Genomic DNA, 13,249 nt, shown 5'->3' on the forward strand with positions numbered 1-13,249 from the left:
ACATATGCCTTATTCTCTTACTGGGTTGAGAAATAATTTTTCCCTCCAACGTAGTAAGCAAACAGGAGCTCTCTCTCAGGATCATCTGTCATCCTTTGCTTTGGTTTGCCCAGGAGTCAACTGAGCAATATGAACAAAAGCTTAGAGCACAGAGGCGAGCTGCTCTGATTGCAAAGAAGCAGGCCATTTTGAGAAGACAACAAGAAGAAATAAATGAATTGCTGAGTCAGCAGGTTAGCACTCTGTGTTACGTTACGTTAACAGTATAATTTTTAGTTGATGATTCTCTATTAACTAGCCTCCCTAATTCATGATGAATGAATGACCACAAAAACAACCCATCTAACTGTGGAGAATTTTAAAAGTACACCAAGTTTTAGAATTTCATTCCATTTAAAGCTGAGACTGAAATTGTTTGTTTAGCTTAAAAACTGGAAAAGTTCTTTTTGGCTTGGCTGCAGCTATACTCCACCCTGTGGGGTGCAGGGCAAGACAATATTTATTGGGCCCATAGAGAACACTATATACCTACCTTTTAAGCTATAAAATCTAAATGGCCTATTGAAATGATCCAAGTTTATTCAACTGTTAGTTTTTTGGTAGGTTATGGCTGTGAATGTTGCATCTTCAGAATAAATTAGCCATGGTTTATTTTATTTAGGACTGCTTTTTAGGCAAAATTGCTTCTCAGTGCAGATATATGATGACACTGGGCTGGTGCTAGGTATGACTGGGCCTCTGGGCACTAGCCTGCCCCGGGTCTGCAGCGGCATAAGGCCGAACACCCCTGCCTGATACAGGCGGCACGGTATTTAAATAAGCCCGCCTGTCACACCTACCTGCCATGTCAGTGCCTCAGTATGCAAACACCATGTGCTGCGCCTGCATGTCTGCCATTATCCAAGGTGGCAACAGGGGGTCAACCCCTTAGGGATGCCCCCCCACCATCTTGGATGATGGCATATCTGTGTGGGGCATTTGTGCAGATGTGCTGATGTGACAGTAGGTGGGCTTATCCCTCTGTGCAATCATTGTTGGGTCACTGAGTCCTGCAACCTGATGCTGCTGCGGATCATCTGTCCCACCCTAAGGAAGGGCCCCTCTGGGCCACAGGGGCCCTTGGCCAGGGCCCAACTTGGCCATCTGTTGGCTCCAGCCCTGCAACTACCCGTCCATAAAATCCAGCAATAAAACCATTTAAATCAATTAAAATATCCACTTCTGTCCCCAAAATATACTAGTCAGCATACCAGACAAAGAAGTAATCTACCTAACTCTGAAGAACAGCATTCACCATCTTAGATTAGCCACCCAAGGCCAAGATGAAAAAAATGGTTTTTAAGGCCCATTTAAAATTAACAGGGGATGGGGCCTGCAGGGGGGCAGGTCTCCCCTTCCCTCAGAGGAATCATAACCCCCAGATTCCCAACTTTCATTTAAAAAAATAGTAAGTTTCTACTATTAATAGAACCTGAGATATGAGACAAAACGTGTGGGCCATTTCCCTCTTTTATATTGTGAGAACCTAGCCTGCTACCACTTTTCAGTGTTTTTGGCCAATGAATGTAGTGATGGCAATGATGAATACTTAAGAAAGCAGACTTAATCAATTAGACAAAGAGAAAGGCTAGAGCAAGACACTCTTAGTTTTAGAGCCATTTCTGCTGGTCTTCTCTAGTGGAGAAGCGACTGGTGCCCCATTCAAAAAAAGATTTTCACGGATCCAGGATCTTAATGTAGCTGTGATTAGCGAGTACTGTGTCAACTCAAAAACAAAAGGTAGCAGCTCGTGATCTTTCTAGCCCAGGTCTTATTTCATACCAAAAAATGTGATTTTATTCTGAGTCTGTAAATATTTTTTAAATTACCTTTTTCTTGTCAGTGCTAATAAAGTCTAGCATTATTATACTCATATTGCAGGGGGCAGGATTGTGGCTGAGAGAACATGGGTTATGCCAGCCCAGTAAAGTAGCCCAGTGTTATTATATCTATATTGCTTAAGGCAGCAGGGAGGTAGGGTCTGACAACCCCAAAGTGTTGTTCAGTGTGGTTTACATGGTGTTTCGGTGGGTTTTTTAAAGGAAAATGCAGTGTGGTGGGGGCTGTGAAGATGAATGTAGCAGCAGCTCAGTTCAGTAAAGGCTGCAGGAGGTGAAGGGAGCCAGGGAAAGAACAGAGGGTTTCAGCAGTGAGCGGACAGCAGCGTCTGAATGCCAGGTCCTCCCGTAGATGGAGCCACTGAGAACCAACCCAGGGGTAGACCTGTTATTAGTGACTGAAGGATCTGTCTCAGTAATGGAGGATGGACAAACTTCATAAAGTGTTTAAGGGTCTAAGTATATGGTGCACTTTTAAAATCCTACAAAAATTCTCCCATACGTTTTTCAATAAGATTGATGAATTCTGATCCAGATCTGACTTTTGTTACTTTAAACCACAGATGGGGAACCTCAGGCCCAGGGGCCAAATATGGCCCTCCAGACCTCTCTGTCTGGCCTTGAGACTCTCTCCAGGCTACACACCCACTTCTCAGGCTTCACCCATCACTGGCCCTGCTTTGCACCCCCCTTTAGTGTTTTTGCCTGGCTGGAATGTGCCCTTGAATAATGCTTCTTGCCTGCATGGATGGAAGATAGAGAGGGGAGGGTGAGTGTGTGTAGAAACTAGCCTACTTTACAAAGGTAAACTTTGTTAAGGGTTTGTGTGTGCATGTACTGCAGTGAAGTGCAGAAATAACCAGTCTGTTAAGAATAAAGAAACTTAAGGTTTTATTACTACAAAGAGTAAAGAGGTAAAGTCATACATGCTGAAGTAGCCATGCAGCCTGCACTCAGGGAGCCATTACTAACTGAGAACAAAGACAGGAAGAGAGCAGGAAAGGGAGGAGCACAGCTTACAAAAACAACAAATACTTTAGAGGAGTAATCAACAGAGAGAAGAATATATTGCCTTTCTGTCCATCACCCCCCTCCCCGGTTCAGGTCATTTGTAACATGCACCCTACAAAATTTATATACACTGTTCTGACCAGTTTTGCCTCTAGGCCCACCCACCACTGGCATGTGGCTCTCAGAAGAAAATGTGGCCCTTGGGCTGGAAAAGGTCCCCAACCCCTGCTTTAAGCCATCCATAAGCCATCTCCTTTCCAACATTGGTTATCTGCCATTTGTGAAAGTTGCTGGGGGCATTGTGATTAGCCCTGTGAAGCCAAATGTGTCATCATAGTGCTGTCTTTTCACATCAGAGATCAACTGAATATAAAACCTTTGATGAAATGGTGGAAAGCTTCAAAAAAACCCTGCTTCACTCAGATCCTGTCATCTTAGAAGATTTTTGTTGCAGCCTGCCATTCATCGATCTCTATTTGACATCCCTAGATCGTCAAGATGTCACAGTTTATAAGTATGTGACTCTTCTTAAACCAACAGAGTTTTTCTTAATAGTTATTTCACTTCAGGAAATGATTATTATTTTAAATCCTTAATATTCTGGCTGCATACACACTGTACATTTAAAGCACATTTAAGACACATTTTCCCCCATCACCCCTGTTTACTTATAACATGTAGGTTGTTCCTGAGTGTCACAGTTCTGAGATATGCAAATTACAAGACTTTTCCCACCTTGTCCGCATTGCCAAACCCCCAATATGAGAAATGAAGGGGGAAAGAGAGATTGTAAGAAAGATGGTTTTGCTAGCCAAAAACTTACATAATTTGTAATGTTTTTATATGTAGCAGGAGCAGTTCTTCAAAAAATGGGAATTGATTTTTCTGCTGCAGTAACAGATATATATATATCTTCTATGGCAACCCCATCAGCATCCTGTGGTTGGCAAGTGGAGCAGTGTCATTGAGCTGTGCCCCATACTAGTTGCCATAAAAAGACAGGTACCAAGCACCAAAGTAAGCCAGTGAAGAGACTCCTGGACCACTTGATTGGCCAACATGAGGGCCAATAACATGATGGTGTTATTGACTGACTGACGTCTCCATCCTGCACAAGTGCCAATTTTCCAGTCCATGTTGTTGCAGCAATGTGCTAGCTGCTTCTCAGTGGTTCAAGCCCTTGCTGCTCGAGTAGCATGTGTACTGAGGAACCATGTGGATGGAGCAAATGACATCAGTGTCATTTGGTTCCCACAGGCAGTAGCACTAGTGTGAGAAGAAGCCATATAATCCTTACTGTTACTGGAATGGCATTGGACTGGATCGGTTCCTCTGTTGCCATGGTGATATGGGAGTTATACATAGCAGGCACGGATCAAGCACTGGTGCAGCAGTGGCTGTAATCATGTTGGAGCAGGAGTCAGTTCTGAGCATTGTCCAAATTAGAGGCATGTAATAGGTTGTATGGTGCATGATGCAGTCATACTTTTTTCAAAAGAACACCCTGATGTTTTTAATTAGCTTGTTAATTATAATTCCCGTTATAAAGATGTATGGTTTGCTTGGGGGCTTTTCTTTTTGCATCCACATTTATTTTAGTTTTTCTTTGTGGCCAGGTCCAGCAATAGCACCTGGCACCCTTGGGCCAATGGACAGCACCCCTGCAGGGCCCCAGCAGCACTGGGAGGCTGGGTCTGCAAGCCATCAAGTAAATTTCCTGCAATATCCCAGATACATGCTGTGTGAGAGGGATTATGGGAAATTTAAAATGGCAGCTGCCTCAGGACCCCTCTGAAGTAGATGTCTAGCTGGGGTGACCGTTTACATATCACCCTAAAAGACAAACTATGTCACCAAAAAAAGAGGACAAGGGATGACACAAATTTCCATATGGTACTCTCTACATATAGATGCAAATTTAGAAATAATTACGTATCCCAGATCATCACAAGTAAATTCCTCAGTCAATTTAATATCCCACCAAGATCACCCTAAACCAGTTCATCATTAGTTAGTTTACTCCCCATCTTCCGGATCCTGCTCCACATCTATTTTTTTGGGGTTGCAAAAATGATGTAATTGTAAATGACAGCATTCCACATAGTTTTTTTGGCAGTGGAGAAAAACATTGCATAATTGTTAGGTCGCTTATGCAAATGATCACAGTGTTCCACATGGTTATTTGGTGGAGGGGAAAAACATTGTGAAAAAAGATTATGAAAAAAATATGTAAAATAGGAGGAGGATTTGGGGGGGGGGAAATCTTGCCAATTGCAGACATGGCTGCAAAATCCTTGCTGATTATAGCCGCGGCCTGCTGCAACAGATTGGTGCCGCTCTGAAGGGATAGCGAACTAGCATATTCAGTCAGGATCCAGTACCAGGTTCAGTTTTGTCAGATATTCTCCCCAATTCCTAGCCACGGCCCAATAGTGGATCACAACCCACCAACTGAAGATCAATGCCTTAGATAATCTGGTCCCAGGCTTTAGGGTGGGCAAAGTCATAGCAGTACAGACCCCTAGATCCTGTGCTGCTGAGAAGCTGCATTGTTAAATGATGTGTATTAGCATTCCAAGGAAATTGATAGTTTGGAAAAGCTTATAACTTACTGTTTGGGGTATCTGGTCCATAGTGCAACAATGTTAGATGCTTTTGTTTGCTTCCTTCCCACTGATGCTTGAGGGAGAAAGCAAACAACCTGCTCTGCTGTGTGCATGCCAGTCCATGTATGTGCATATAAAGGGGCTCACTGCATTTATTGGAGCCACATAGATTGCATTAGAGTCACCATGTTTTCCATGATCCCTTATGGCATCATGAAATAATTACTGTTTTCTCATTCTAGGCTGCAAGAACTCTATTATGAAATTATTGCTACTTTGACTACCCTGCTGCAAGAATCAACTGAGAAGTCTCTGCAGTCCTTGCAGTCTTCTAAGGCGAAATGTGGGTCATCTGCTTTCACCATGCCCAACTAAAAAGTTGTTTTCTTCCTATTTGAAAAATCTCTTGCAGACTGCTTAATAGTTAATGAAATGAATGGCAAAGCTCTCACAGATTTCCAACAGAGCTAGGATTTTTACTCAGTTTGTGTTCACATCTTCAGAAATGTAAACATAATTTGGCTGCTTTGCTAATGTATCCTTGTGTTTGCGGCTGTATCTCTTTCAGTCTTTATAGGCTTAGGTCAAACTGTTAGATCATATCCTGTGAATTTTCCTGAGGCCATGTGGTAGCTGTTAACTGGTAAACCCAGATGGGTTGCAAACTAACAGAGTTGTTTTGTGTGTGCTGGACAGTTTTTATATTGTTGTGGGGAAGGGGAATGGTCCTGTGATTGTGTGAAACTTTGCTTCTAACAGTGTGGATGCACAAACAAGAGCTCCCCCAACCTGGTGCCTTCTACATGTTTTGATCTACAACTCCCATCAGCTCCAGCCAGCATGGGCCACTAGTGCTGATGTGACTTGTACTTCAAAACGTCTGAAGAACACCAGATTGAGGAAGGCTGATTTAGGGCTCATCCAAACAGAGCGGGATAATCCACGTTTTCCATATACAGTCCTCACTTTGCCTGTTTGTTCGCTCTTTCCCAATAAAAAAACCTGCTTTTTTTGCACCCACACACGCAGCGAGAGGACCCGTACTTCTTCTCGCTTTTTCCCAGCTCCGCCCATAACACTCCCCCCTATCAGCCAGTTGGTCCACAAAAATATGACGTATGCTCCTCTCCCCCTTTGCAACAAAGCACAACAAGGCACATGTGCTTGAACCTACGAGCGCGAAAGTTTGAATTTCCTGATGGTTTGGTAGTAGTGGCTGTAATGGAGTTGCTTGTCGCTCACCACTCTGGAGCAGCGCCAGCAGGGTGTGTGTCTCCAGGTGCCCCTGACCATCCAGGGTGATTGTGGGCTGTGCAAGGGATCAGCGCTTGTAATCGCTGAGCGAATCCCCCCGTAACCCTTGGGCTCATTCACTGCAGGGTTCAGCCCCGGACCGTTATGCGGCTCGGTGGCAGGAATGCTGCCCCTGAGGGAAGCAAACCGCCCCCCCCACGGGTGGCTGCTCTTGGCTCGGGCAGGGAATGCGGGCAAACAGCCCCGCATGCTGCTGTGTCAATCTGTGCTGAAGTGACCAGCACAGCCTTTGCGGTGTTCCCTCTGATAAAAGAAACATGCAAACCACTTATATGCCTATAATTCCTGTATTTTTGTTTGTTTGTATTTGCGATATTTCGCAAAACCGACTGTATGCTTTTCTACCTTTAACGTTTCTGGAGATACACATGATTGCAATTCCACTTATTTCTCCAGAATAGCAAGTAACAATGTGTCATGTCTAGGAAGGTAGACCACCAGTCTCTATGGTTGCGGGTGGCTGAGACGCTCTAGCAAACCACTTATATGCCAATAATTCCTGTGGGGTTTTTGCTTGTATTTGCGATATTTCACAAAAGCGACTGTAAGCTTTTCAGCTCAGCTGGGCTGCTGAGAACCTACAGGCTGTGGTTGAAATTGACAAGATTCAAAGAGAGTAGCCTTGCAGGCAGGAAAGCGAAATTGACTAAGGGTGCCTGAGTGTCTGTAATCCAAGAGGAAAGCCTCTATTTCTCTTCTCCCCCCCTCTCCCTCGACTCTGGGTGCCTGGAAGCAAAGACCAATACGTTCAAGAAGGACATTTGATGCGGGGGGTGAGGGGTGGGAGGTGGAGGTTAGGCAAAGATAAATATTTTCTCCTTTGAAAAAGTTTACAAACAACCACAATTGCAGATCTCACCCTGAGCGGCTGCCCAGTTTGCAGGCTGGCTAAAAATTAACCGCTGCTGCTGCTTCTGCACAAATGCGCTTTTTTGCATCTGCGCAGTAGAAGTTGCAGGGGGGGGGCCGTGACGCCCTTCCCTGGCTCTACCTGTCAGGTTCCCACCTGCTTGTGGCTACTGCCTTTCACTAGGCACCACCAGGGACACCACCAGTCCGGACTGTCCTTTATATGGTTTCTCACTCCGCTCTAGCACAGATCTCACTAGATCCCACTGCTAGGCAACACCACCAGTCACGTCCTGTAACCAATACTCCCAGAGACTTTGCCTGAGTCTCTCTCTAGCTGGTTACTTTTGTGACTGAGTGCTTATGCTGTTCCCAACCCCCTTGTATCTTTATATAAAAAGCATACAACTCTGGGTTGCTCTGGATACTTGACTTGTTACAATTTCTCCCTTCACCGCTGCCACCATTAGATACTGCTTCTGTTCAGCCTTGGTAATTACCTTGCCCTCCCTTCTGGTCTGTATATTCCCCAGCCAAGGATCAGGCCTTTGGTAAACCAAAGAAGTATTTATTTACTAATAACAGGAAATAACAAGATTACTTTCAGAATGTTTCACAAGCGTATGGTTTCATATATATATCCTCTTTAAATATCAGCCAAATCCAATCCAAACTTCCCTCAGAACTCTGTCAACCCACTCAACAACCTCTCTCTCTCAACTCTTTAACTCTCTCTCTGACTCCCCCCCCCTTCACTCACAAACCTCCATTTATATCTTCAGCCAACCAGCCACTCAGCCAATCATCAACCAGCATACCTCAGCTTCTCACCCAGGTACTCCCCCTTTCTCTCCCAGTCAATTACCATACATCACCCAATAGACCCTCACTTACCATATTTACAGATGCTAACTTACAGGAACATCACAGCCCCCAACACCACACCATTGCTCTGATAGGTTCCTTTTCCCCAGGCTTTCCCCAGACATTCGTGCACATGCGCAACAGTGGAAATATGTGATTGGCTGAGAATGAGGAAAGGGATATGGGGAACCACACAAGAACCGCCCATCAAACGCCCACAGCTGTAAAGTCCATGGTTTTGCATTCGAGCGCCTGAAGGTACAGCGGATGATTCCCAGTTTAAAAAAGCAAATCGCATGATTTGAGGTATTGCAGGAGCGAATTTAACCGCGCTAAAATGCGCAAAATTGCGCGGCGTCATATGGATGACCGAAAAATAATGAAAACACAAAGCGATCATGTCACACATTTTACAGTCATCTGGATGAGCCCTTAAGAGTGTGAACTCAAAGGACACATGAACAATTGGTTGCAAAGTAGAATTTGGCTTCTTGGTATATGTTGTCTATTGAAACTGCACTTAATCTGGCATGCATTTGGCTTCACTATTTGCCCAGTCGACCTAGAAAATTATTTATTTATTTATTATTTGATTTATATCCTGCCCTTCCTCCCAGCAGGAGCCCAGGGCAGCATGAACTGGGAAGTGATGTGAATAGCCACATTTTGGATGCATGGTGCCCCGATTGAGATGATAATGTCAACACAGATCCAGCCATGAATTTTCCTCAAGATGAGATGCTAGTTTTTAGGGGTACTTTCTTTCTGTAACTTTTTCAACATACATGGATCTTCTCTGGAACATTCAAGATCAAGACCTCTCTTTCTTTCTCTCTCTCTCTGTAAATTCAGCTACAGGAAGAAGAGATGCATCCATTTCAGCTTTATCAGAGGTTATTTCTTTCCTTCTCAAATAACAGCCAGTCTTGGGTTTGACTTTGAAAGAAGTCAAAAAGTCTCCATATTTTGTATCTGATTTCATCTTTTTTTCCTGAAGGCCCTAATGAAGATTTCTTGCTTCAGCAATAACAGCTTATTTTGAAAGATTCTATAAAGGCTGGAAGCCTTTACATTTGTTTATACAAGAGAATTGTAGGCTAATGGAAGCAACCCCATTTTAATACAATGTATATGCAGGAGTCTATATTTCTACTCTAAGTATATCCTTCACCCTACAAGTAAAATGTATGCAGCATATTTGCATGAGTTACATGCATTAGAGCAGGGATAGTCAATGGGATGCCCTCAAGATGCTGTTGGACTACAGCCACCATCAGCCCCAGACAACATGGCCAGTAGTTAGAAATGATGGGAGTTGTAGTCCACAATATCTGGAGGGCACCCAGTCAGCTGCCTCTGGGTTAGAACAATAGTTATTGCACAGAAAGAAGTCTAGCTGATATAATGTGATTTCCCAGCTATCACAAGAGGCAGTGTTCTATTTGGAAGTGAATCAGCTGAAACACAAGCTTGGAATTATGCACTTAGCCATTTTGGACAAGATGGAAAAGATTCTTTTTAGTGATTAAGTCCATTATTCTGGAGCCAAGGGACACTGTCCATTCACGCAAAGAATGGATCAGATGGTGAGCATATGCCCTTCTTGAATTAACCCCAAAGTATGAGAAACAGCAAGGAAACACATGAGACAACCGTTGGATGGAGAAACCTTCCATTCTTAAGTATTCTGAGAATTTCATGGATGGAATTTGCCCTCCCAAGGGGGAAAAAGTGATAATATTTGGTGCTGAGTTTTCTGACTTGCATATCATTTTTATTTTACAGCTGTGAAGCACTTATAGTTATATGTAGTGGATTGGTGTATAATATTACAAAAAGAACCACTTGAAATATGTCCTTTTTAATAGCAGGTGGTTAGCCGAGATCACCCTATGCCTTTTTAGTAGTAAAATAAATTAGAAACAGACATGTACAGTATCTAATTATAGGCTCAAAAATGTTTGAAAAATGATGCTCATAAAGAAAAAGTATTGATACTTTCTGACAGACATATGGGCTTGCTTTAAAAAAAAAACAGCAGAACAAGTTGAGTTATCAACCTTTAGTTATGTTTCTGAGTACAACACATTCCATCAGTTTGGGTCTGAGTTTGCACACAGATAAATCTTTTAAAGGCTGGGTCTTCCATGGTCAATTAAAAAATTCCTCTCCATGGACTATTAGTTTTGAGAGGCTATCTTATATATTGGTATTGCAGATTGGACATATTTTGTGTTATGTATTAGCTGCACACATGCAGTCAGCATTGGGGAGCAGGCATTAAAGTGCTTAAATTCCATTGGAGAATGTAGCCTGATCACTCAGTGCAATTATTTGGACTGCTTTTGATCATAGCCCTGGCTGTTCCAATTTTGAAAGCCATTCCAGTATCTTCAAGTTGAAATCCTCATTACATTTTAAAAATAATTAGCACTGTACTGAAACTTGTCCTCTGTTTTCTCAACAGTTTGATTCCCCTGCAAAAGAGGCGTGAGATTTTCTGCCTCATTCGCAATGCACTTCAGAATTTTTTTAGAATTTCTTTATAATTTCAGAGATGTGGTGTTGAGCTTATCACTGTGAGGGAGCCGAGCGTGGTGTGTGTGCCTTTATTTCCATTAAACATTTTTCTAGCACCCTGCAGCCTTCCTGGTTGCCAGCACTTCTTGATTTGAAAAAGACTCATGGGAGGAGTTCCTTATGATGTCTTTCCCAAACACAGGACGGGGAAACTGGGGAGGCTGGCTATCAAGCACCTGAAATCGGTGCACTTGTTGTTTCTGTTTTTATGGGAAGTCCTTTTTTAAAATTTAAGTACTTTAAAAAATAAAGATGAACAGGTGGCAGGAACATGGTAGACAGCCTCCCCAGTTTCCCAAGGATGTTATGGGGATTTGAGGAATCACAGGCACCAGGAGGGTTGCAGAATGCAGACTTCCATAGAGATGATTTATGGAAAGAAAGAAGGGAAGAAGAAAGAACTCTCATGAAACCTCTTGGCTATCTCAAAAATAAGGTAAACCATCCACTGTGCCCTTGAGAATTTCAGCAACATTTTCTCTCCTCTTTGATAATTTTTTAATGCAGTTTCTTTTCTCAGTGGCTGATGGGCAATAGTCTAAAAGAAATGCCGAATAAATTTTCAGCACAACACTAAAATTATATGTTTATTTATAGAATTTATATACCATATATCTGTCTTAATCTCTGGATCCCAATCCAGAGATCCTCCTGCACATAGGTTGTATTTACTTAGTTGAAACATTTATATCCTACCTCTCAACCTTAGTTTTTGAAGCAACGTACAATTATAATCCATTCAATCAGAAAACATAACTAAATTAAAAACGGTGAAAAGTGAACACCATAAAAACAATAAACATGGTATAAAACAGCAACAAGAGCTTAAAATGTGCCTGCTAATATGCCTGCACTTAAAATGTCCTAAGTCCCATTAAAAGTGGTATTTTTAACTGGCACCTAAGAGCCATCAAAGAGGGTGCTGAGGAAATGGAAAGGGAACTGGCGCTTGTTAAGAGTGCGCGGACTAACCCCCACTTTGTTTCATTTGGAGTCGAAGGGGTGGCAAGGCCCTAGAGTATTCTGGACCACATCTCTCTCTCTCTCTCTCTCTCTCTCTCTCTCTCTCTCTCACACACACACACACACACACACACACACACACACACACACACACACACACACTCCCTCTTTTCTGACTCGTTATGCCTTCCTAAGTATTGTGAAATGAGGACAAGAAGCAAGGACCATCTTTTGGCACTTTTGGAGAACCATGAAGACCCTGAATTAAATGTTATCTCATTTTGGGGCAGATTTCCCTTATGCCCAGCAGAATAATCCCATTGTTTAAAGAAAGTATTAGAAAGTAGTTTTCCTGAGCATCAGCAAGAAATATACACACAACATGAGATCACCTCATACCCAGACTCCTCCTTTTCACATTGATTTGTAAGAGGGAAAGTATATTTAAGAGCAGTTTTGGAGACCCAAGAGGGTGATCTGAGCTCCAACATGGTCTGGTTTGGAACTGCATTTTGGGATGGGTGGGTTATGCATACACTATTTAAGCACATTCAGGGCAAAGCACTTGGTTTATCCCTAGCAAAAGATCCCCCTCCTCTCAAGGAGGCATGTTTAATGGGACACGTGGGTGGCAGGTTAACACACTCAGGTTCCCAATAGACACATGTGTTAATACACTCCACAACTGAGAAGATCCTGCCTTTTGTTAACAAAGTGAGAGGCCTTTTGAGCACAACTATGAAGCCCATTTTAATAATTGGGTAGATTATCCTTTGTGCTGGTATGAGAGAATCTCCTTTGCTGAAAACAGGATTGGTAATGTCGACACTGATAGTTCTCTTCTGTGGGTACGTGTGTTGGGTATAGAACTGAAGTTACTGGAATCAGTTTCCTTACCCCAAGAATCTTACCACCTGTTGAGTGGATGGATGCAAGTTGCTTTCAGCTTGCAGCATCTCTTAACATGTAAGGGATTCCTATATGACAGCTTCTTCCCCAATACCTAGGGTTGCCAGGTCAGAAGCATCCTAAAACCTGAGATTTCAGGGGTGGGCCCAAGTGACATCATGAAGCATGATACATGAAGCATCAACCACAGTTGCTTGGAGCATACAGTTCAGACAAAAACATTTCTCTGATTGGAAATTAAGATAGAAATCTTAGCTAAAAGATACAGCCTGGGTA

The 13,249-nt window shown here is 42.9% G+C and overlaps 1 protein-coding gene across 1 annotated transcript in view; it reads left to right on the forward strand.

Annotated features, from left to right (window-relative positions):
* CATSPER3 (cation channel sperm associated 3) overlaps positions 1-6,502 on the forward strand; it is a 28,296-nt gene extending 21,794 nt beyond the window's left edge. The window contains exons 7-9 of the mRNA XM_061613402.1: positions 114-233; positions 3,245-3,402; positions 5,737-6,502. Coding sequence (XP_061469386.1) covers positions 114-233; positions 3,245-3,402; positions 5,737-5,869 — 411 coding nt within the window. The 3' untranslated portion in view covers positions 5,870-6,502. The remainder of the gene's footprint in view (positions 1-113; positions 234-3,244; positions 3,403-5,736) is intronic.
* Positions 6,503-13,249: the final 6,747 nt, after the last annotated feature.

This window comes from Rhineura floridana, chromosome 3 (genome assembly GCF_030035675.1).
Source record: "Rhineura floridana isolate rRhiFlo1 chromosome 3, rRhiFlo1.hap2, whole genome shotgun sequence".
NCBI classification, from domain to species: domain Eukaryota; kingdom Metazoa; phylum Chordata; class Lepidosauria; order Squamata; family Rhineuridae; genus Rhineura; species Rhineura floridana.